General features: G+C 43.5%; 1 protein-coding gene across 4 annotated transcripts in view; it reads right to left on the reverse strand.

The window, feature by feature from the left end:
- The window catches only part of FCHO2 (FCH and mu domain containing endocytic adaptor 2), a 201,914-nt gene that overhangs the window by 72,634 nt on the left and 104,306 nt on the right, over window positions 1–24,974 (reverse strand). For all 4 annotated transcript variants that reach the window (XM_040341455.1, XM_040341458.1, XM_040341456.1 and 1 more), the window contains 2 exons: window positions 15,520–15,618; window positions 7,175–7,271 (listed from right to left, as the gene is read on the reverse strand). In XM_040341455.1, the coding sequence (XP_040197389.1) occupies window positions 7,175–7,271; window positions 15,520–15,618 (196 nt within the window). The remainder of the gene's footprint in view (window positions 1–7,174; window positions 7,272–15,519; window positions 15,619–24,974) is intronic.

The following is a 24,974-nucleotide window of genomic DNA, read 5'->3' on the forward strand; positions in this document are numbered from 1 at the left end:
TATATATATATTTTTTTTTTATTGCATCACAACACAACACACGGCAATAAGTTTACATTTGCTGTGGTGCGATTTACAGCAGGTGCATTTGGAGTGTCATTAAGATAGAATGGCACCTCAGAGCACCTGCCAGAAAATAATGTTCTCACATTGTGCAAGTGAATACGTAAGTGTGAATGGGGCCCAAACGATCATTTGCAACAATAACATTTTGTGAAAACAATCGTCTACAAAGAATTATTTTCTAACAAGTTGGAAAATCTTTCTGACCAACACTTCCAATTAGATTTTTTCATCAATAATTCCATTTGCAGCATAACCATTGAATATTTATTCAATTATACCTCTGAATAGTCAAAGTTTCAATAATTCTCTAAAAAAAATAGCATACAACCAGTCTTAGTTGAATGGCAAATAGCTAAATACACATTTGAATCATAAGACTGATTATACAGCCTTACAAATCCTTTGGCTGGTATATGGTATAATGTTCATTTCTGCTCTTTCCTGGAGTTCTGCTCCATATTTATCATAATCAAAAAAAAAGAAGATACCCCCAACCCAATTGCAGGCACCCTCTGTTTCTGCCTTTTACCACTAGCACTCCTACCCCCTTGCTCTGGTCTGCAAACATCCTATGTAATCATTAACTAAAAGTGAAATTCTGAAAGCCAATAACTGCATAGTACTAAGTACTCCCCACATCCCATCTGACAGTGCTTAGACCTAACGGCTAAATACATGGAATTACGCATAATTAAAAGAGAAGTATGTTTTTTCTTGTAGATTCATACTAACCTAGGTGGACGCAGCATCATACGGATGCTGCATCTGTCCCCTGCCGCCTCTACACTGAGATCTGAGCCACCAAACATTGCAGATGGCTCGGTTCTCTCACCTCATCGAGCAGAGAGCTGCTGACTGTCAATTAGCAGCTCTCCTGCTCTGCTCCTTCACGCTCACTTGAGCGGTGGAGTGGCGGCTGTCTCAGTGGCTCGCTAAGAGGCCGAGACGCCCATCAGTCCAGTCCCAAGTCGGAATGACGTGGTGCCTGGACTAATTCCATTGACGTCAGCAGAGAGCGGACTTCAGACCGCTCTCCGCTGAAAATGGGTCACAAGACTGCAAAATTAGTTGCATTCCTGTGACCCATAGGAGAAGCCCAGCCTAAAATGCCCAGGCTGGACTTCTTTAATTGCTGTTGGTACGCAAGGCCTGGCTCACATTGGTGCGGCTTTGAAATCACGCTACTTCATCGCAATTTCAAAGCCTCACATCACTTACATTTCATTGAGGCTTGCACCTTCATTTAACAGAAGTCTGTAGCCATTGAGCCAGCACCCTGGGCAGAGTTTTGTCCCCTAGCTTGTATTGTTCATCTCATCATACAAGAACTTGATTACACACTATGGGATCATACCCCTGTAACACTAGCACCTGCCGCTTTTGTGATAAACATGCCAGGAACCACAAAGCGGTTGTCTCTTGTGCGACTGGCAGAGAGTTTATCATAAAAGATTTTGTCAATTGCAACAGCAACAATGTAATTTACTTAATAGAATGTACATCTTGTAGGTTACAATATGTTGGCTGTATGTCCAGACCTATGAGAATCAGTAAGCATTTCCATGAGGTCTATCCCATGTCTCCAGATATTTTAAATATGAACATTGTGGAGAGATGGGATCTTTTTCATTTTGTGTTCTGGAAAAAGACAAAAAGACACCAAGGGGTGGAGATTTCCACTGCAAACTGTTGGAAAGAGAGGTTTGGTGGATCTTCAGTCTTTAATCCAGAACACCATCTGGTTTAAACTCAAGATATGATGTAGACTTGTTTCTCAAATAGTTTATTTGGATGAACCTTTTTGATCTCTAGATCTCTTGTGATTCCCTTTTGTTTGGATAATAATAATATATATATATCTATCCATTTTTATATATCCATTGCTAGAAATAATTTTCCATGTGTGTATTGCCAAGTGCTACACCTCACCACCTTTTTTGCATGTCTCTTAATTGCAATTTCAATGAGATAATTAATTGGAAGGTGTGGTTTTGCAAATCGTATATATGTTCTGTTCTTTTAACTTGAAAAAGGTGTTGTGATTAAGGCCTGCCTCTGTGCTAAATGGGCCAGTGCTACAACCAATACAGTGGTGGCAGGCAGCGTGGCAACTGACATTCTGAATATGGTGACAGGCAACGTGGCAAGTGACATTCTGCATCTTGTGACAGGCATCGTGGCTGGTGGCGTGGCAAGTGACAATCCACATCCGGTGGCAGGCAGCGTGGCAGGTGACGTGGCAAGTGACATTCCACATCCGGTGGCAGGCAGCGTGGCAGGTGACGTGGCAAGTGACATTCCGCATCTGGTGGCAGGCAGTGTGGCAAGTGACAATCCACAACTGGTGGCAAGCAGCGTGGCAGGCAACATGTCAAGTGACATTCCGCATCTGGTGACAGGCAACGTGGCAGGCGACACGCTCAGGGCTCCCACTGCTTCTGCATTTTGGTGAGTTGAATGATTTAATTCTATATTACAATGTAATAATAGAAACAATGTGCTTCAATCACCCCGACACCATATCCAGCATAGTGTCGTGATAATTAAAGCGCTGATACCAGCCAATGCCCACGAAAAATCGTTTACCTCCCGCGTGAAACCCCCTCCCGGTCCTTGGCACAATTTTTTTTTTCCACAGAGCTGGTCACCAGTGCCAAAAAGGTTGGGGACCACTGCCTTATACCATGGGCTCCCAATAGACAGAAGACCGTTAGCCAAGAAAAATGGTTGTTGAGGGAACTGTAAAGCTGGCCATACACTGATGGAAATTTGGCAGTTCAGCATTCGACCAGCCGAATTCCAATCAGTGTGTGACAGCAACCTCTTGACATAAGTTGATTGTTTGATTGACTGCTGTCAAAGCAACATGTTTGAAATTTTTCAAAGTAGGGGGGTCATCACTATTTCTATGAAAAATCTGAACTATCCCTCACTGGTTCCTAGCATTGGCGTAATGACGGCAAATTTGTGTCAACAAGCACTTCTCTGAGCTCATTACTGCTGAGGCTTTACTATCCACCCAACTCAATTATGACATGTCATGTCTGGGTACCTGTCTGTACATACATATATGGGGGAATAGATTACAACCAAAGTTACAAAGTTGGGTGATGATTGAAGTCAAGTACATTAGTTGTTCAATGTCAAGTATGTTCGATGCTGAATGGGCTGTGCATGCTCTGAAACGCATTACCGCCCATCACCTTCACCTGATGTCACCGCCTCATTGCATCTTCACCTCCTCGCCAATCCACATCACCAGGTACTCCAACAGCTGCAGGACAGCTCTCTTTCTCCCCCAGACAGAGGAGGATTACAGCGATCCGCATGAGGACAAAATATATGTCTATGACCTAGTATTTGCTTGTAAGTGTTTTTAATCCCATTGTGCCTGTAATAAATGTTTTACCACTGCACTTAGAGGTGCCTTTCTCTTTCCTTTATGACCCTCTAAAGCGGCTTCTTCTCTACAAAATGCTGCCTTCAGTGTCATCTCTCCACTGCTACCAATGACTCGATACCCTGCCTCACCAGAGTGCCCTCATCTCGCCCTCATTTCTAGGTCAGAATTTTGGCATCCCCTGCAACAAAGGTGAGAAACCTCCCAAAGGGTAATCACATCTAAAGGGATGCAGAACCTGACACTTTTCTCAATAGAGTCCTGCAGTTTCAGAAGCTGATAATTATAAAACTACGCCCATTCACATTCATTTTGCACATGGACACAAAGAAACAAACAGCTATTTCTTCAGAAAAACAAGACAGGAATCTGCAACAAAGTTTTATATATATATATAGAGAGAGATAGATAGTGTGTGTGTGTGCGTGTGTGTATGTGTGCGTGTATGTGTGCGTGTGCGTGTGCGTGTGTGTGTGCGTGTGTGTGTGTGTGTGTGTAAAGTGTTGCGTAAATTGATGGGACTATATAAGAATCTGTAATAAATGACAAAGTGTTGGCTGCCATTGTTGACAGGCTTTCATACGGACCCTCGGTCTTTGATCATTTTTGAATTACTGACCAAAAACAAGTTTGAAAATCAGTAGTTCTGATTTCACCGACTTCTCTGACCGCATGTTTGTTCAGAATCACTGAAGTAACTGAGGTAACTAGCATTTCAATAAGAATCTTGGCAATGGTAGCCCAACTATTTCTTTCAGTACAGAATTAATTTAAATATATATATTTTTATATTAGTAGTCATAACCAAAAGATTTCTGTATAATTCACACTAGCAGTCTAAACATTTGTGTAGCAGTAATAATATGACTGGATACACATATGGCCATGTAACAGTCCAATGTTTGAGTGTTTTGTGATAATACACAACACAGAATGCAAGCTCTTTGGCCAAGAAACCAGTTACACTCTACCGTGCTGCTATATAATCTGCATTAATCATCTTTTGTAGAAAACCACAGCTACTACTTCCATCTCTTTTAAAAATGTATGAGACAATCGGAAAAACAAAAAGTTAATTTTCCAACAGGATTATCCCACAGAGGGATTTTGAGGTTCTTTTTGCATCTCTTGCATGAGCTTCCCATGCCACAGTGAGTGGCAAGGCTTTGCGTGCCTGGCATGGTGCCAGTTGACAGCCCAGCAGGATATCAGTGCACATCGTGACCTCCCTCCTGCGGCGTGTCACTTCGCAATCGTTTCCGCAGTAGAAAGTTTATTCAACCTCTCTCTGGAAATTCAGTGGACCGGCCATCATTCTGCTATTTAATCAGAGTGGGACATTTTATTTTTCTGACAGCACTAAAGCCACAGAGCAATTCCTAATGAACAGCTTGATACAAGTGGAATTTCAAATGTTTTAGCCTCAATTAATTCTGCTGTCAAAACAAATGGCTGCTCTTAGCTCGGCAATGTTAAAGCTAGGTCAGCAAAGGTCATTCCTGTGAGTACACAATCAAGCTATTTTTCAGCATTTTACCCAAACGGGTTGCAGCGAGTGTGAAGGCTACTGGTTCAAACACATAAACAACAACAGTAACAATTTAGCAGTCGCTAATTGTACAACCAATGATGTACCTTGCACGGCACGGAAACAAAGAATACTACTTACTACCAACATGTGCATGTGTAGATTGTCTGCGAACTTGGTTTAGGCTGTCTTTGCCAATAACCCCTTGTATGCCAATAACCCCCTTGTACGCAGTCTTTCAACTTGTTAAAGTGGAACTCAAACTAAATTTATAAAAAAAAATTATAGATCCCAATATTTGTCATATGTAACCACATCCACGGGCCAGATCTGCTGCGAAACTGGCTACTAGTTGCTGAGAAGAAAACAGCCTTCTATGGCCTGACAGGCTTGATTAAGGGCAATTGGGCTACAAAGTCAATCACTGACAAGCTCCAACCTCATTTTTCTGTACTGCAGTTAAAGCAATACAGATTGATCAAAGACCACTGTGACAAGGTAGCAAAACATTGAAGACGTTAGTCTTGTGCACTCCCCTCCCGTTGACCAGATCCTTGGGTCCTGTGCAATGTATCAGAGCCTTATGACTTACAGTGCTGCCCAGTCCCCAGTCCTCTTTCAGTCTGAATCATGCACAGTGGCACCATTTACATGAAATCTGATGTCCACGTTTCATATTACTTTAAATAGTTTGTTTGGATCAAGCTGGCCCAAACTAACCATTTGATTTCACCAAGTGCTGCAGTGTCTCTAAGCACTGTATGTACTGCATGCAACTTCAGCTACATACTGTACATAATGCTGTGTCCCAGCATGGAGACACATCCGGAACAAAACAGAGTCTGGCTGTATTATATTCTCTGAATACAAAGCTTCCTCCGATTGGCTCAGTGGGAGGGGCGGGCTGATGACCTCGCGCTCTCAGACTTGGCAAGTCAGAGGAAGCTTTGTATGTATTTACATAACACAAAGCTGCCTATGAATGGCTGAGCACCGCTTAGCCGGACTCTGTTTTGTTCCAGGTGTGAGACGGGAAGTCTGTGTCTCACAGCCCGAAACCTAGCACTGTGCACTGTATGTAACTGACGTTACATGCAGTACATACAGTGCTTAGAGACACTGCAGCACTTAGCAAAGCAAATAGTTAGTCTAGACCAGCTTGGTCCAAACTATTTAAGGGGACATGAAACATGGACCTCAGCTTTCAGCTAATCTCTAGTATATAAGATCATCTTGGAGTCTTGAAAAGTGATTCTTTCAAGTTTAATGGTGGGCTTTCTAGTTATGTTTGAACCAAAAGAGAAGATTGTACCCATGGGACTTTAAAGTGATTGTAAAGTCTTGTTTTTTTTCCTATAAAAACAACAAACATGTTATACTTGCCTGCCCTATGCAGTGGATTTGCAGAGCAGCCCAGACACTCCTCTTCTCAGGTCTCTCTTTGGTGCTGCTGGTCCCTCCCTCCTGGTCCCCACAGCAAGCAGTCTGTCTATGGGGGCACCCAACCCGAGTCACAGCTCCCTCTACTCATTCAGACATGGAGCCGTGGCCCAGCCCTCTCACTCCTGATTGGCTGACTAACTTTGATCGACAGCAGTGAGAGCAAATGGCACCGCTGGTGCGTCTCAGCCAATCAGGAGGGAGAGTCTCGGTCGGCTGAGACACTTGTGAACATTGCTGGACAGAGATGGGGCTCAGGTAAGTATTAGGGGGGCTGCTGTACACAGAAGTTTTTTTTATCTTACTGCAGAAGTTAAAAAACCTTCTAACTTTACAACCCCTTTTAATAGTTGTGCCAAAATAAGGGAGTATCCGTTGTCTGTTGCTTTCTAGTTATGAATCATATTGGCACTCTATTTAGACAGAAGCAATGTTCACCAGCAGAGCTAAACATTTTTTGACATTTCGGTGATGACCATAATATGAGCAGCTTGACTGGGCATGGCAGAGAATGCGCAAAACAGTGAGAGGCTGTGGGGCGGAGGCACCAAGCACTTCCAAATCAATGTGATACAAAGCACAATACATCTGCCAGACGCTGTGCCCATGAGGGAATAAAAACAACCAGCATGTACACAATTTCAATTGACTCAACGTGACCTGTCACACAGAAATAAGTGGCAAGTGTCACCTCTACAAGCGGATAAGCCAGCAGCCCACTGCTGACCCGTAGTACTCACCAGGCCTTTCCTTTCCAGTGCCTTTAGACTCTGCAAACTGTTCTAGTAAGCTTTCTACTGTGATGTTTGCCATGTTGTTTATAAATTCTTCATGAACCTAAAAAGAAACAATACAAACTATTTATTTCTGTGAATTCCAATATTCTGTGCAGACATTTTATGAATGTCATTTCAGAAAATGGATACTGCAGTGGCACGAATACCAATTATATTATTGTTTTTAACTTGCTATTCCATCTTGAGTTCTTAGTCCTTCCATTTAACAATACCTAAGCATAAAGGTTATTGTCTTAATTATCCTTTCCTTTGTACAGCTAGCAATCCCTAGATAGCAGCTGTGAAAACTCTTTGTAAAAAAAAAATCATCTTTAGAAGTCTGATTTGCAGGCTGTGTTCAGTGTGCCCGAAAAGGACATTACACTGCTTTTTCCCATTTGTTGAGGAAGGTTTTTTTTTTCTCTACTGGCTGACCTCAGCCAATAGAAATTTGTCAGAAATACGATGACTGCTTTTGAAAATGCCAGCTGTCTGCCTATCAAGCTGATGCTTTAGCATCAATGACCTACTGGAAGAAATAGAAATTGGAACTTTTCTCTGACTTGTACTTTGCATTCTTGTTTTAGGTTTGTGACTCAGCATCGACAATTAATCGATTACAATTTTCATAATCGATTGATCGGCCAGTAACATAATGGGGTTAAAAAAAAAAATAGCCCTTTATAGTACAAAAAAGCAAATTGCTACTGTACATATTACTTTCACTGTCCCACTGTAAAAAAATGAACCCCTTACAGTAGCGATTATTTGCTATTTTTGTACTTATTTTAGTTTTTTTAACCCCATTATGTTACTAAACATCTCAGGCCTGAGTTCACACCTGTTTTTTGGTGCTTTTTGCAGAAACACACTACAGTTCATTTACATGTTTTCCTATGGGACACGTTCACATCCATGATTTTTTTTCAGCTGCTGCGTATTTGGAAAGGGCAAGGACTTTTTAAACGCAAAACAGTACTACTTTGTTTTTTTTGGTTCAATATACCGTATTTATCGGCGCATAACATGCACAGGCGTATAACACTAGCTAACTTTAAGAGGGACGTTTCAGGAAAAATACTTTCCACGGCCCTCTGCGTATAACACGCAGGCACAGTTTACCCTCTATTTTCAGGGTAAAAAAGTGAGTGTTATACTCCAATGAAGCTGCAAAAAAGCATGTAATGTGTTTTTGCAGCAATTTGTGTTTTGTAATCTGCCCAACAACAAATTGGCCCAAAAAATGTTTTATTTTTTTATTGCTATTATCTGATTAATCGAAACAATAATCGGCCAACTAATCGATTATGGAAATAATCGTTAGTTGCAGCCCTACTCAGAAGTATAAAAAGCAGACAAAGCCAGACAACTAAAGTTCCAGAAAGAAGCCAGCAATAGCAGTCATATACATTTTTTGCTCAGGATGGATTTGACTACACAAAACACAATAGATCAGGGTAGCATAAAAAAAAAACTTTAACTAAATAGGGTGGCTAATACTTTTTCTGCTAGAACATGCTTGATGCCTGGCTGTACTGCTGACCCTCTGCCTTCAGCATTTTAACACACAGGTGTTTATTTTCCAAAAAAGTGCAAAATCTGGTGCATCTCTGCATAGAAACCAATCGGCCTATAACTTCAGCTTGATCAATTAAGGAGTTATAAAGTCAGAAGGTTTTTTTATCTTAATGCATTCTATGCATTAAGATGAAAAGCCTTCTGTGTGCAGCAGCCCCCCATTATACTTACCTGAGCCCCAACTTTGTCCACTAGTGTCTGTCGTCCGAGACTCTCCCCCCTGATTGGCTGAGACAGAGCAGCGGCACCATTGGCTCTGGCTGCTGTTTAAGTCAGTCAGCCACTCAGAAGAGAGAGGGGGCAGGGCCGGGCCGCAGCTCTATGTCTGAATGGGCGCAGGGAGCTATGACTCGGGTGCCCCCATAGCAAGGTACTTGCTGTGAGGGTACTCAACAGGAGGGAGGAGCCAAAAGCACAGAAGAGGGACATGAGAAGAGGAAAATCAGGGCTGCTCTGTGCAAATCCACTGCAACAGAGCAGGTAAATATATAACATGTTTGCTATTTTTATTGAAAAAAAACAAGACTTTACAATCACTTTAAGCTTTGACAAAAAAAAAAAAAAAAAAAAAAAGGAAACTGGTTAATCTGTACAGCTGCACCAGATTTTGTACTTTCCAATTTTGTCAAAACTTTTTTTTATGGCTCTTCTAATCTGCCACCTATTCTGGATCTGCGACTTAAAATGACCTGAAGACACAATAGAAACAATACAAGCCTAATCCTTATATATATATTTCTTCCACCAAGTCTGTAAAACAATAAAGCTTTTAAGAGTGTCACTTTATAGTTTGTGAACAAAAAAATTATTTGTAGCAAAACCTTCAAGGAAGAAAAAAAAACAAGCCATCACCACCCCGTACCCTGAACTAGCCATCTTCTGGTGCCTGTACCTAATAAACAAGCTAAGGAAAATTCCTCTCTAGACCCCTCTAGTACACTAGGTAAACTATTTCCAGGGTGCATCGGGCATCCGTGGAGCGGTGGCTGCTCTTTTCGCTTCCGCCGCGCATCTCCTTCCCTCCTCCTAGGCCTCCAATAAAATCGCCTGTCCTTTCAGCCAATTGGGTGATGGGTATCAGCATTGCAACAGTGAATATTAATTAAACACTGGTAAACAAAGCTAATCAACGCCCCCTAGTAACTTTCTAAACCACCACTGAGCACAAGATAAACTTGATTACCTACAGCTGCTACTTAAAGTGGTTGTAAACCTTAAATTTGCACTTTTACCTACAGGTAAGCCTATAACAAGGCTTACCTGTAGGTAAAAAGAATATCTCCTAAACCTGTACGGTTTAGGAGATATTCCCCTCGCAATGCGGGCGGCGCATGCGCAGGAGGGATCCACGGCGGAAGATCCGGCAGCCGCCGGACCTTGCCGATTTTAAATCTCCCGCGCGCATGCGCGGGAGTGACGTCATCGCCGCTCCAGCCAATCACAGCGCTGGAGCGGCGCCGCTCCAGCCAATCACAGCGCTGGAGCGGCGATACCCGGAAGACACGCCGGAGCAAGATGACATCTCGCTCGGCGTGAACCAGGTAAGTGTCGTTCACCTCGTTTTGAGGTAAGTATTTCATAATCAGCTATTATGCGGTGCATACTAGCTGATTATGCATTTTGCCTTACAGGTAAAAAAAAAAAAAAAATTATATATGCGGTTTACAACCGCTTTAAATAGAAATGTATATAGTGAATCTTTAGTGAAAAAAATAGTAGCGCTCCGTTTCATAAAACAGTACTAGTAAAGTGATTTTATTAACCACTTAAGACCCGGACCTTTATGCAGGTAAAGGACCTGGCCAGTTTTTGCGATTCGGCACTGCGTCGCTTTAACTGACAATTGCGCGGTCGTGCGATGTGGCTCCCAAACAAAATTGGCGTCCTTTTTTTTCGCACAAATAGAGCTTTCTTTTGGTGGTATTTGATCACCTCTGCGGTTTTTATTTTTTCCCGCCTTGAAACAAAAATAGAGCAAACATTTTGAAAAAAAATCAATATTTTTTACTTTTTGCTATAATAAATATCCCCCAAAAATATATATAAAACATTTTTTTTCCCCCCTCAGTTTAGGCCGATACGTATTCTTCTACCTATTTTTGGTAAAAAAAAAATAAAAAAAATCGGAATAAGCGTCTGATTGGTTTGCGCAAAATTTATAGCGTTTACAAAATAGGAGATAGTTTTATTGCATTTTTATAAAAAACATTTTTTTTTACTACTAATGGCGGCGATCAGCGATTTTTTTCATGACTGCGACATTATGGCGGACACATCGGACAATTTTGACACATTTTTGGGACCATTGTCATTTTCACAGCAAAAAATGCTATAAAAATGCATTGTTTACTGTGAAAATGACAATTGCAGTTTGGGAGTTAACCACTAGGGGGCGTTGTAGGGGTTGTGTGTGACCTCATATGGTTTTCTAACTGTAGGGGGGGCGGGGCTGGACGTGTGACGTCATTGATCGTGTTTCCCTAAATCAGGGAACACACAATCAATGAAGCTGCCACTGTGAAGAACGAGGAAGCTGTGTTTAAACTCAGCTCTCCCCGTTCTTCAGCTCCGGGGACCGATCGCGGGACTACGGCGGCGATCGGATCCACGGGTCCCGCGGTCATGGTGCTTCGGACCGGGTCGCGGGACCCACGGCTGGGCACTTAAAGAGGACGTACAGGTACGTGCTTGTGCCCAGCCGTGCCATTCTGCCGACGTACATCTGCAGGAGGCGGTCCTTAAGTGGTTAAAATAACAAATAAACACATTAGCACATAAAAATTAACAAGTGAAAGTGAATTAATAAAATAGTGCATGCTAATGATCCATAAACATATAAAGAACGTTGAAAAAAAAATTCATATAAAAGTGTCCATAAATCACTCCAATCTTTAAGTGATTAAGCAGCGATTGATCAATGAATGGTATCTTTCTTGAAGAAATCTTGATACAAACTTTCCACCACACCTCATGTGCTTGTGAATCCACTCCCAAAGGAAAAAAACTCACCAAAATAATATGCCTCACATTCACATGTTCGGCACAATACCTTGATAACTCACCCGGGTTGATAGACAATTCCAACGGTGATCACAAATCAATCAAATCCACATGAAAAAATAAAAAAAAAGCTTCCAATGGTGAAGAATGTAAAACCAATTTATAAAAAGGGCTCATAAATCCTCACTCATTGTACTCACATGTAAAAAAAATTCACACAGACACTTCAATCAAAAAAGTTCTCTAATGAAGAAGACTTGCAGTAAGAGGTTAGGTTATTGCGTTCACGGCGGACACAGAACACCCAGCAGATCTCACCCTCCACTTGCTCGCTCACTTCCCCAGCTGGAACAGCTACCTCCCTTGGCGGTGATACTACGTATAGGGATCACAAAAATTTGCCGAGCAGGCTGGGGAAGTGAGCGAGCAAGTGGAGAGTGAGATCTGCTGGTTGTTCTGTGTCCGCCGTGAACGCAAGGCGCTTTGCATCCAGTGTCGTCCTGGTCCTTCAGAAGAGGTGGGTCTTAAGTTTTTTCCTAAAAGCCCGATGGTTTTCTTCCAAGGGGATGGTCGTGGGTAGAGCATTCCAGAGCCGTGGTCCTTGGGCTGCAAATCTATGTTCTCCCTTAGATTTGTATCGTGATTTAGAGATTTGGAGAAGGTTTTGGTTGGTTGACCGGAGCACGCGCTTGGTGACGTAGGGTTTTATTTTCTCGCTTAAGTATTGAGGAGGGTTACCCTGTGTACATTTGTGCGTGAGGCAGAGTGTCTTGAATGTCACCCGGTCCTGTACGGGCAGCCAGTGGAGGGACCTCAAGACCTGGGTGATTGGTTCCCACGGCTTTTTACCTGTTACCAGTCTGGCTGCCGTGTTCTGGACGACTTGTAGACGTGAAATCTGGTATTTCGGTAGTCCTAAGTAGAGGGAGTTTGCGTAGTCGAGTCGTGAGTTGATGAGTTACAACCACTACTGCTGTGTCCTCTTCCGGGATGAAGGGGATGAGTCTACGTAGCATGCGGAGCAGATGATGAGAACCGCTGACGACTGATCCTATTTGTGCATCCATCGTCATGTCTAAGTCAAAGATGACTCCGAGACTTTTGACTTTGTTGCTTGGCGTGATGGTTTGTCCGAGGATGGTGGGTGGTGTCCATGTGGTCCAAGAATTGGATTTGCGATTTGCGTGAAGGATGAGTAATTCTGTTTTGGATCCGTTGAGTTTGAGGGAGCTTTCAGTCATCCAATTGTCGATCAGTGTAAGGCACTTTCCTAGTTCATGAAATTGGTCTTTTTTGTTGGTGATTCGAAGGTAAAGCTGCGTGTCGTCAGCATAGGAGTGGTAGCGCAGGTCCTGTTTGCTGATGATTTTGAGGAGTGGGCGGATGTAGATGTTGAAGAGTACAGGTGAAAGGGGTGATCCTTGAGGGACTCCGCATGTAATGGTCCATGTTTCTGATGTAAAGCCTCCAAGTTTCACGGTCTGAGTGCGATTTTCTAGGAAAGATGCGAACCACGGTAGGGCAGAGTCAGCGACTCCGGCTACTTCTTTGAGTCGCGTGAGCAATGTGTTGTGGTCTACCATGTCGAAGGCTGCACTGAGGTCCAACAGCACTAGGAGACAGGATTCTCCGTCATCTGCTGCTTCGAGGGCGTCATCCCATAACTTGAGGAGAGCCGTTTCTGTGCTGTGGCCTGGGCGAAAACCCGATTGTAGGGGGATCTAGGAGTTTGTGGTCGTCCAGATGGGGCTGAAGCTGTTGTACTACTGCTTTCTCCATGATCTTGGAGATGGTGTTCAGGCTTGTTACCGGTCTGCGATGGTTTGGGTCTTTAGGGTCGAGGTTTGGTTTCTTTAAGAGGGGTTTTATTATGCCTTGCTTGAGGGTGATCGGAACAATCCCTTCCCTGAACGATTGGTTTATGATGTGCGTTATGGTGGTGGCCAAGATGTCAGTGCATTCTTTCAAGAGTTTTGTAGGAATTATGTCATTTGGTGATGTGTTGTCTCGGAGGCTTCCGATGATGTTTTTAGTGGTGTCGATGGTAATTGGGACCAGTAAGCTTTCCACCATCTTCCGAGCGGTGGAAAGTCATTTAGAACAGCTTACTAAACACCTTACTGAGGAGGAACAGGAAGTGAGAAATTCAGACAAAGAAAACAAAGAACAAAAACATTTAGAAGGGAAATTGAAGGAAAAGGTAAGTGAACCAACCATGCACTAGCTTAAAGTAACCTATTTAGAAAATAAAAAACAAACCTTTACAACCCCTTTAATCACTTGAAGATTGGTGTGATTTATGGACACTTTTATATTAATTTATTTTGTTTTCAACTGTCTTTATATGTTTATGGATCATTCACATGCACTATTAATTCACTTTCACTTGTTAATTTGTATGTGCTAATTTGTATGTGTTTATTTATGTTATTTTAATATAATCACTTTACTAGTACTGTTTTATGAAACAGAGCGCTACTATTTTTTTCACTAAAGATTCACTATATAATCCTGGACCCAGTCTATCAATAATGTACTGCCACTCTACAGGATCACATATGAAAGTAGACAATGTCCGGCAAAATTTGACAAGGTGTGGTCTGGGTGGATCGATGCCAGGGGTTAATGTTGGTTCTTGGTCTGGTTGTCATGCTGTACCTGAATACTAAATACTGTTTCCTGTGATGGGTTGCACTTGATATTCACCTACTGTTCACTACTGTCTCCTCCCCCCCCCTACCCCCCCCCCCCGCTCCCTCCCGGGGTACCCTGTTTTCCACTTCCCCTTCTTTATGTGACCCTTGGAGGGATCAGGGGGTCCTGATATAAACTCTGGTATGTCTTTTGCGGTCCTTGGGGGGGTCTGGATTTGGATCTCGTGTCTCTTCATCTGATAATGTGATGTGCTTAGGGATACTGTCCTGTTCTGAGCTCTTAGGTTGCCCCTGATTTTTCTACCTAACTGTACCTGTGTTTACATGTGATGATGTAACTTTGCTTTGTTCTCTTAATAAAACATCTCTGTTAAAAAAAAAAAAGATTCACTATATAGTGAATATTAATTCACTGTTGCAACACACCTGTGTGAGCTCCAGTCACACTCTCTGCGACTGGAGCCCAGCCTATTTTAAAGTCTTAGAGCTCTAATCAGGTGCTCCAAAAAAAACCTGGCCGCTGTTAGTCATGTGCCCGATTCCCTGAGGGGCCCGGATGCATGAATCTATCCATTGCATGTAGGGGGATGGCCTGGAGAGAATGGGTGGCGCTAGGATGCCCCTAATGGATGGCCGGGCCACCCCTGTATTTAAGTCTAGGGCACATTAGTGTGCAGAAGGAGAAAACTAAACACATGCAGGGAAATAGTCGGCTTAGTGGATTTTAGGGGGCTGGGAAGAGAGGCAGGTTCATATAAAAAAAAGGTGTGCAATGTCTTCCAGTCCATCTTCTTTAAAAAGCAGCAATAGCATACGTAGAAAAGACTGCCCTCTACCAGCATGATGTAGAGAAAAACCCTTGCGCTCTCAATGGAAACAGTATTCTCTCTGCAAAGGTCTGACACGCTCCCCATTGAGTCAGACGTATAGCTCTGCAATCAGAAAAGTTCATGCTCTTTGCTGATTAGAGAGTTCCAGCTGTAAATTAGGAAATGTGTCCATAGTAAAGCTGGTTATACACAGGCAGATCTATGTGTAATGGGGACATTAAAAAAAGGGCAAGAATTCAAAACATACCTGGCCAATCTGAATGTGAACCTCACTGATAGAATGAGAAAAGCCACCAATGATATCTTTAACCCGAATGAGATGTGCCTTTTCGATGTCTTGGAATTTCTGAAAATAAAAAAACAAAAAATGGCAACAAGTAGAAAACATGTATACATACATATGATTCTTGTTTTTATTTTATACAAACTAGGGGTCCTGAAGCCAGAAGAGCCCTTAGCACATTTAATGTAGAACCTTTTTGATTTTTTCATAAATATACTACATAGGATAAGTATGATTCCAGAGTCTCTGTGACCAAGACAGTATTCTGTTAAATACACTTTAATAGTAAAAGGAGTTGCAATTCAACCAAGAAAAGGTGAAAACTAGCTTAATAATGCACAAAAATTCTGAGAATAAAATTACAGAAAAAAAAAGCATTACCCTTTTTTTGTTTCTTGACTGAAGCAAGCCAATGAAATACCTGAAATCTCATAATGACCACATCCCAGGCACAGAATGAAGACTATGATGGTATGACATTTTCCCTGCCAGAGAATTAGGATTACAAACATTCTTAATATTCCTGCACAGTGGAATGACACCTACTGGTTACACAAGATGTGCCGACATGTTTATCAGATGAATAGCTTATCGCATGCAAAACTGCAGCAACGCTAAATGCAGGTTTTAGGCCAGGATGAAGGCTTTATTTATTTTTTAAAAACAGTCTTAAAGCGGAGTTCCGGACACAATTTCACTTTTTATATATAAATACCCCTGTAATACACAAGCTTAATGTATTCTAGTAAAGTTAGTCTGTAAACTAAGGTCCATTGTGTTAGGTTGTTACAGCATTTAGACACTTTATAAAATAGAAATTGACTGGGGCCATCTTAAGTGTGGGCATCATGAAGCCAGACTGTATGACTTCCTGGATTTCAGCCTTGCAGCTCTCGCACAGGCTCAGTGCTGCACAAGCAGTGTAATAGGTTTCAGATCAGGTTTCAGCACCTGTACTGTACAAGTCACATGATTCTTTGAGACTGGGGAGTGCACAGACTCCTGGAAAGTTACACCCACTACATTCCCAGGAGTCTGTGCGGTGTAGGTTAGGAAGCTTAAGCACCTAGGTGCAGGAAGTGGGAAGATTAACTATTCTGCCTAGCAACAACACTTTTAAGGCATCTAAAAAAAAAAAATGTTTTTCTTAAAGGACTAATGACATTTTTTTAAAACTACTGATGTAATGTTATATTTATGGGTGGAACTCCACTTTAACGACATAATAGATAATAAGATTGCAAAAAAAAGTGTTGCTTAGGAATAGAACATAACGTTTTTAAAAAGTAAAAAAAAAAAAGAAAAAAAGTAGTAATTGTAGTAGTAAATCAGTTTTTCCAGGAATACATCTGCAACAGGCTCACAGCTTTCAGCTTATGTTACCTTCCCACTGGGCCCAATATTGTGACAGCTTCCTAGTAGAATCGCTCAGTTGGGTTCGAACAAGGATACAAACAAGCTTGAGCTCATCCTTATGCCTCCTCTCTAGACAGCAAACTGGCATCATTGCCCCGGACCAATAGGTATAAGCCAACACAGGAAACAGTAAAGCTATCAAAAGAAAGCAGTAATGCTAAAGCAGGAAATGGTAGAGTGATCTTGCCCTCAACTTTGTATCTTTTCATGTCGCTATGCTGTACTGTGTGCACATGCCCACTCTGTATTTGTGTTCATTTCAATGGTCCAAATACTGTGTGTACTTACTGCAAGCACCCAACTTCATTTCCTTACAAAATTACTGGCTTACACTGCACAGGCATAAACTAGACATACACCAGTTCAATTTTTTTTTGAAAGTTTTCTTTTAAAAATGTTCGTTTGATTTTCTAACCATTAGTGAGGTCAAATCTACGTTTATTTTCAACAACGACAAAGAAATTTGAAGAAGCAAGATGGAAAACTTTTCATGAAGAAATTTCTAACAGTGTGTATGGATTTCGTACAGGAAAGTCCATGTATTCCAAAATTGAAGTTAAAGGCAAATTACATTTTGAAGTACTTTCAAACAACATTAATCATCTCATTAAATACATATACTGAGAATTTTCATACATGTAATGTTATTTTGAAAAACCACTAGTGTATGGCCAGATTTAGACAATGGCATCTGGTAGCCAACTGCAGATGAAGGGGGCAAGGCATTTTAAAGCTAAAATATGTTGTTGCATTGTTTGAAAATGCTGTCAAAAAAGTCAGGATCCACAAAACCTGCAATACACTATTACAGTAAATGAAAAAGTCAGTGTACTCAAACTTTTTTATCTGCAGTATGGTCTGGAAACACTAGATGGCATACAACACACAAGATGCGTCATGACATCTCTCCTACATCCTGACTACAGAGAACTCTCATCCTTTTACCTAAACCGACAGAGATCAGCGCAGCTCCCTACATTCAAACATGAAGAAAGGGGACGCCTTTAAAAGTGCAAAGTATGCAGGCAAAGAAGACAATGCTGCCACACCCCAGTTACACAGGACTGCAAGGAATGCATATGCAAAAATGATTGCTTAAACCCACTGGAACATTTTTCACCACTATTCTTTTACACTGGCTTTTTACATGAACAAATTAAATAATTTAAAGATTTGATGAAAAGCTTAAGCTGGCCATAAATGGATCAAATCTCGGCCAATTCAGCAGGAATTGGATGAATTTTGATCCATCTATGGGCACGCTGGTTGTACTGAAGTCGATCCATTGATCAATCTCAGTACATCCAGCCTGTTGGACATTTTTCAAGCGATCACTACCTGGGGTTATAGCTGCCAGCAGTGACCACTGTGTTTTGCAAAACACAACAGCATTGCGGGAGGGATTGAGCAATTTTCTTTTCTGCAACCCGTGGTGGAAGGAAAGAAAATTGCATAATCTATGGCTTGCTTTAGTGTTGTGCAGGATTAGGCAACCTTGGCACGCCAGCTGTGGTAATATTACAAATCCCATCATACCTTTGTCAGGGAAACTTATGCCTTAGGCAAAGGATCTTCAAACTACGGCCCTCCAGCTGTTGTAGAACTACACATCCCATGAGGCATTGTAAAACTCTAACATTCACAGTCATGACGGGAATTGTAGTTCCTGAACACCCAGAGGGCCATAGTTTGAGGACCCCTGCCTTAGGCTGTCAGTCTTGCAATGCATCATGAGACTTGTAGTTCTACAACATCTTGAGTGCCGAGGTGGCCTACCCCTGCTGTAATACAACACTCCTGGTAGTTAAAGTGACACCAAGTGGCGGTTCACACAGCACTCGACTTAGGCCGGGTATACACGAGAGGATTTATCCGCGGAAACGGTTCGGGGGACCGTTGCCGCGGATAAATCCTCTGGCGGATTTTGATCTCATGGTTGTACTAACCATGAGATCAAAATCCCCGCGGAATTCCGTCCGCGGTGACGTGTCACGCCGTCGCCGCGATGATGACGCAGCGACGTGCGCGACGCTGTCATAGAAGGAATTCCACGCATGCGTCGAATCATTACCACGCATGCGGGGGATGGATTCGGACGGATTGATCCGGTGAGTCTGTACAGACCAGCGGATCAATCCGTTGGAATGGATTCCAGCGGATCGATTTCTTAGCATGTCAAGAAATTTTGATCTGCTGGAAATCCATCCCCGGGGACAAAAATCCGCGGATACAGATCCGCTGGATCGTACACACCAGGGGATCTATCCGCTGGAGCCGGTCCGCGGATCAACTCCAGCGGATCGATTCTCTCGTGTGTACGGGGCCTTACAGCGCGACTTTGCAAGGCAACTTGGAGCAACTTACAACGCGCCTTAAAGTTGCCTCCAGGACAGGCAACTTTGGCTGTGGCCAATCACAGAATAATCAGCTCTGTGGGAGGGAGGGGTTTGCCTGAGTATGCTATTTTCTCTTCCTGTAAAGTTGCTTCAGTTAAGACAGAGATCTGACTTGGAGGCAACTTCCATTGAAATCTATGGGTACAAGTCGCCTTGAAGTAGTACAAAACCTTTTCTGAAGTCGGAGTGACTTCAGTAGTGTACATCAAGACAACTCTCGTTCACTTCAATTGAATTTCTCATGTCGGGCGACACAAGTCGGATCTCAAGTCGCAGTAGTGTGAACCGGCAAGGTTCGCGTTTTTTTTTTTTTTTTTCTAAACAACAAACATGTCATACTTACCTCCACTGTGCAGTTCGTTTTGCACAGAGCGGCCCCGATCCACCTGTTCTGGGGTCCCACGGCGGCTTTCGCAGCTCCTTCCCGCATTAGATAACCCCCTCTGGGAAGCTCTCTCACGAGGGGGTTACTTTGAGTCCATGGATGCCGAGTGTATGACTTGGCCCCTCCCCTGCGTCATTGGATTTGATTGTCAATCTATCCAATCAAAGCCAAGACTCTGTAGAGAGAAGGATGATGGGGATGCGCCCACGGAAATTCGAGGCTCAGGCAAGTAAAATGGTGGAGCTGGGGGCCGGAAACTGCAAGGTGTTTTTTCACCTTAATGCATAGGATGCAAGCCCTTTAAATAGTGCTTATTTATAGAGGTCTATAGATCATACCAAACAGAGGGAGGTGTAGAGAGAGAGAGAGAGAGAGAGACACAGAGGGATTTCATTACATTCATGTCATTACATTACATTCCAGGGACAGCTGGAAGCTATGCCCTTTGGTCAACTAACTAAAATGTATGCGTTGTTGTACTTGTGCTATTTTCTCATCAAAACACGCAATTTGCACACACATTGATAAACAACTCTTTACAGATAAGAATCTGTGTGAGACCTTATGACCTCCATGTATTGGTGCTGGCTGAAAATCCTTTTGCATTGTCCTTAATATTACTATTTTGGATCTTTACAGTAAGTCAGTACAGGTATCTATAAGAAACCCTGGAGCAGCTAAAATATGTGTCAGCTGTACACATTAACCAATCAGCTTCCATCTTCAGCTTGTTTAGTTAAGGTTTAAAAATGAAAGATAGAAGCGGATTGATTGCCATGCACAGCTGCTCCAGTGTAGAGCCTGCAAAAGTCACGGCAGTGTCAATGACCTCCTCCCCGGCTCTGAGGCTGGTGAACGTTTCATGCATGCTGCAAGACTGGGAAGATTGTTCATTTATGTGCCCCTGTAAACGTGGAGGTGAATTTACTAAAACAGGAGTGCACACAATCTGGTGCTGTTCTGCATAGAATATAATCAGCTTGCAGGTTTTATTGTCAAAGTTTAAAGTGTTCCTGAACCCAGGACCTTAAATTTACTACATCTGGTCTCCGACAGTACACAGAGCATGAAAATGCAATTATTTTATTAAACATAAACTGCTAAATGCCTTTTCTCATCAGCAGTATGCAGCTGGCTTATGACTTCTATCAGTGTCTAGTTAAAGATTGTAGGAGTTTTCATTCTACTCTATGAGGCAGAAGGACCTCTGACCCTATTGTGCCGATTGGTCCAATGCTGACTGCATGCACCCTCCCAAGAAAAAAAAAACTCACAAAAAATACACACCAAACTGAGCATGTGCAGAGCGACGCCAAACGCTCTGTTTTATCAGGAGATAAATTGGGGACATGTGGAAGAAGGGGAGGAGCATGATGGATCAAACAGCCTTTTTACACAATGTACAGGATTGACCCTTAGGTTACACAGCGAGTAGAACAAGCATGTTTTACTGCATACACTGACTGATTTTTACTGTTGTAGGTTTAGTAACACTTCCATCGAACAAGCTGAACTTAGAAGCTGATTGGCTAATATGCACAGCTGATTGCGCATTTTAATAAATCAATCCCTCTGGCCGGGTTCACACTAGTCCGACATACGCTCCGACATTAGGAGCTCATGTTGCATGACGTGTGAAAAGCAATGTTTCCCTATGGGAGCCGTCTTAACTGGTCCGACACATGTCGGTCCGACTTTCCAAACGCTCCCTGTACTACTTTGGTCCGACTTTGATCCTACTTCACTCCATTGAACATCATTGAAGTAGGATCAAAGTCGGAACGCAGTCTTGCACGCTCCGACTTTGGCATGCGACATGTATTCTACTGATCTTGAGGGGGAACTCCACACCAAATTTTAACAAAAAAAACGGCATGGGTTCCCCTCCAAGAGCATACCAGGCCCATGGGTCTGGTGCGGATTTAAAGGAGAACCCCCCTACGCCGAAAAAACGACGGGGGTCCCCCCAAAATCCATACCAGACCCGTATCCGAGCAGCAGCCCGGCCGGTCAGGAAAGGGGGTGGGGACAAGCGAGTGCCCCCCCCTTCCTTAACCGTGCCAGGCCGCATGCCCTCAACATGGGGAGGTAGGTGCTATGGGGCAGGGGGGCGCACTGCAGCCCCCCCACCCCACAGCACCCTGCCCCCATGTTGATGAGGACAGGGCCTCTTCCCGACAACCCTGGCCGTTGGTTGTCGGGGTCTGCGGGCGGGGGGCTTGGGGAATCTGGGAGCCCCCTATAACAAGGGGGCCCCCAGATACCGGCCCCCCACCCTAAGTGAATGAGTATGGGGTACCCTACCCATTCACCTGGAAGTAAAATGTTAAAAATAAATAAACACGCTACACAGGTTTTTAAAATATTTTATTAGTCAGCTTCCGACGTCTTCTGGGGGGGGGGGGGGGTCCCAGTCTTCACCGCCGTCTGGTTCTCTTCCGCCGAGTGGGGGCCACTCTTTCACAGCGGCCCCCTCCCGGTCTTCCTCTGGTCTCTTCGGCAGGCGGGGGGGGGGGTGTTGTTGCCCGGGCTTCTGTCTCCTTCTGCCTTCTCCTTTTTCGCTGTTGACACGTCGCTTCCTCCCGCTGTAATGCCGTGTGCGGCGGCTCGCACCGACTTTAATAGGTCTCTTTTGACGTCACAGTCCCATCATGCTCCGGGTGCACGGAGCATGATGGGACTGTGACGTCATAAGAGACCTATATAAGTCGATGCGAGCCGCCGCACACGGCATTACAGCGGGAGGAAGCGACGTGTCAACAGCGAAAAAGAAGGAGAAGGCAGAAGGCGACAGAAGCCCGGGCAACACCACCCCCACCCCCCATCGAAGACATCGGAGGAAGACCGTAAGGGGGCCGTTGTGAAAGAGCTAAAGAAGAAAGCGCCCCCCGCCCGGCGGAAGAGAACCAGACGGCGATGAAGACTGGGACCACCCCCCCAGAAGACGTCGGAAGAAGCAAGCCCCCCCTCGTGAAAGAGCTAAAGAAGAGAGGGGGCCCCCGGAGCTGACTAATAAAATATTTTAAAAACCTGTATAACGTGTTTATTTATTTATTACTTTACTTCCAGGTTCCACGCTCGCTCGTCCCCACCCCCTTTCCTGACCGGCCAGGCTGCTGCTCGGATATGGGTCTGGTATAGATTTTGGGGGGACCCCCACACACCGTTTTTTCGGTGTAGGGGGGTTCCCCCTTAAATCCGCACCAGACCCATGGGCCTGGTATGCTCTTGGATGGGAACCAATGCCGTTTTTGTTGTTAAAATTTGGCGTGGAGTTCCCCCTCAAGATTCATATCAAACACAGTGCCTGATATTGGTAGGGATCCAAGTCTGATCCCTGCTCATTGAAAGTCGGACTTCAAGTCCAGGACAAAGTAGGATCAAAGTAGTATCCTGTTCATGAAAGTCGGATGGATGTAGGACCAATGTAGGATAAATGTAGGACCAATGTAGTATCAGTGTAGGAGCATTGTCGCAGAGCAAAGAAGGATGAAAGTCGTGTAGTAGAGTGTGAACCCAGCCTCTGTGTCATAGTTTGTTCTTCTTGCTAATTTATAATCAATCCCCATTCACAGTTGTGTGAAAAGTTTGGTATCAGCTCAAAATCTACACATAATATTGTAGTCGGATTGCCCTGTAATCAGCGGCCCCTCCTTCAGTGGTATGCAATTCTGTCATCATTTATTATACCGCTCAGCTTGTTGAGAATGAACGGCACTCCTGTGATGCACAGGAAAAGTACAGCCATACAAGCTTTGGCTATAGTTCTCCTTTAAAGTGGTTGTAAACCCATTATAACCACTTTTACCTACAGGTAAGCCTAGATTAAGGCTTACCTGTAGGTGCAACAAATATCTCCCAAACCTAAAAGGTTTAAGAGATATTTGCAGAAATGGCGGCACCAATGGCTACGGCGCATGCGCCATAGACCAGGGGCACAGGCGCACGGAGCGTGCCGCTTCTAACGGCGATCATGCTGTTAGTGGCGGCACCCTCAGCCTCTCAGTGAGTCACTGAGAGCCTGATCCAGCTCAACCCCCCCCCCCCCCCACAGTACAATGCTCCAGTGGGGGTTAATGGGGGAGTTGGGAGAGCAGAGAGCCAGTGGCCGACAGTCAGTAGCTCTCTGCTCATGGGCACCGAGAGATCCGCAGCCTTTGATCGCTCAGTTCTCAGCCTTAAGAGCAGGCGGGGGCAACAAATGCAGCATTGGACCAATCCACCTTGATATGATTTCTAGAAATAAATTCATTTAAAAAAACGTCTCTTAAGTTAGGAAAACGTTTAGGGTTTAAAACCACTTTGAATTAGTGTCATTGGCAAAGTAATCTACAAAAAAAACAAAGGCAGACATAGGGGCTTATATATGAACACTGGGGCAAAGGAAAGTGTTGCCCATGGCAACCGTTCTTAACCTTTTTTTCCCACTTCCACAATGTAAGATCAGGATGGCAAATCTCCAGGAAAAGGTTCTATTTCCCACTGCTCTGATTATCAGAGGTCAGAACTCAAGCTGTCATTGGCTTCCAATCTGAGCTCAATGCGAACGCTTTGTTTTACTATTGTACAAGTGAAATGCGCACTGTAAAGTGCACACAACTTTCTATATGCTTCTGCATCAGCAAAGGCTCAGAGCAACTGTTGTAATAAAGGAAATCCTGAAACTTCATAAGGAATAAAAAAACAAGGCTCTGAAAGGTCTGTAACATACAGTGGACACCGCTGGGAGCCAACTGCAGATAAATAAATAAATGCAAGCTTAGCAAACAGGAAAAGGTCTGCAGGAAACATGTGATGGGTGAGAGGAATTGTACAACATCAGCGGATATGACAAAAGGATCTCGGAAAGCACTGCCTAGATCATACCGAGACTGGACACAGCACATGCTTATGTGTGCTTATTGGGAAAACAGAGGTATGCATCAGAATATAAGCTCATCTAATAAACAAAATACCTATCCTAATAAACTGGAGGAAAAGAAAATTTAAGAAAAGTACACGACGGGGGGGAAAAAAAAGCATTACCAAGAGGTTAGAACCGCATGTCAAAAACAAGAATTAGATCCTAGGTAAAGGGAGTTAAAGTTCCAAACAAATCTCTACTTTTCCTGACAAAGTCAGAGCCGACTCCAACCTTTTGATGATAACTGAGGCACCTCTTAACCACTTCAGCCCCGGACCATTTGGCTGCCCAAAGACCAGAGCACTTTTTGCGATTCAGG

Source organism: Rana temporaria, chromosome 1 (genome assembly GCF_905171775.1).
Source record: "Rana temporaria chromosome 1, aRanTem1.1, whole genome shotgun sequence".
In the NCBI taxonomy this organism is placed as follows: domain Eukaryota; kingdom Metazoa; phylum Chordata; class Amphibia; order Anura; family Ranidae; genus Rana; species Rana temporaria.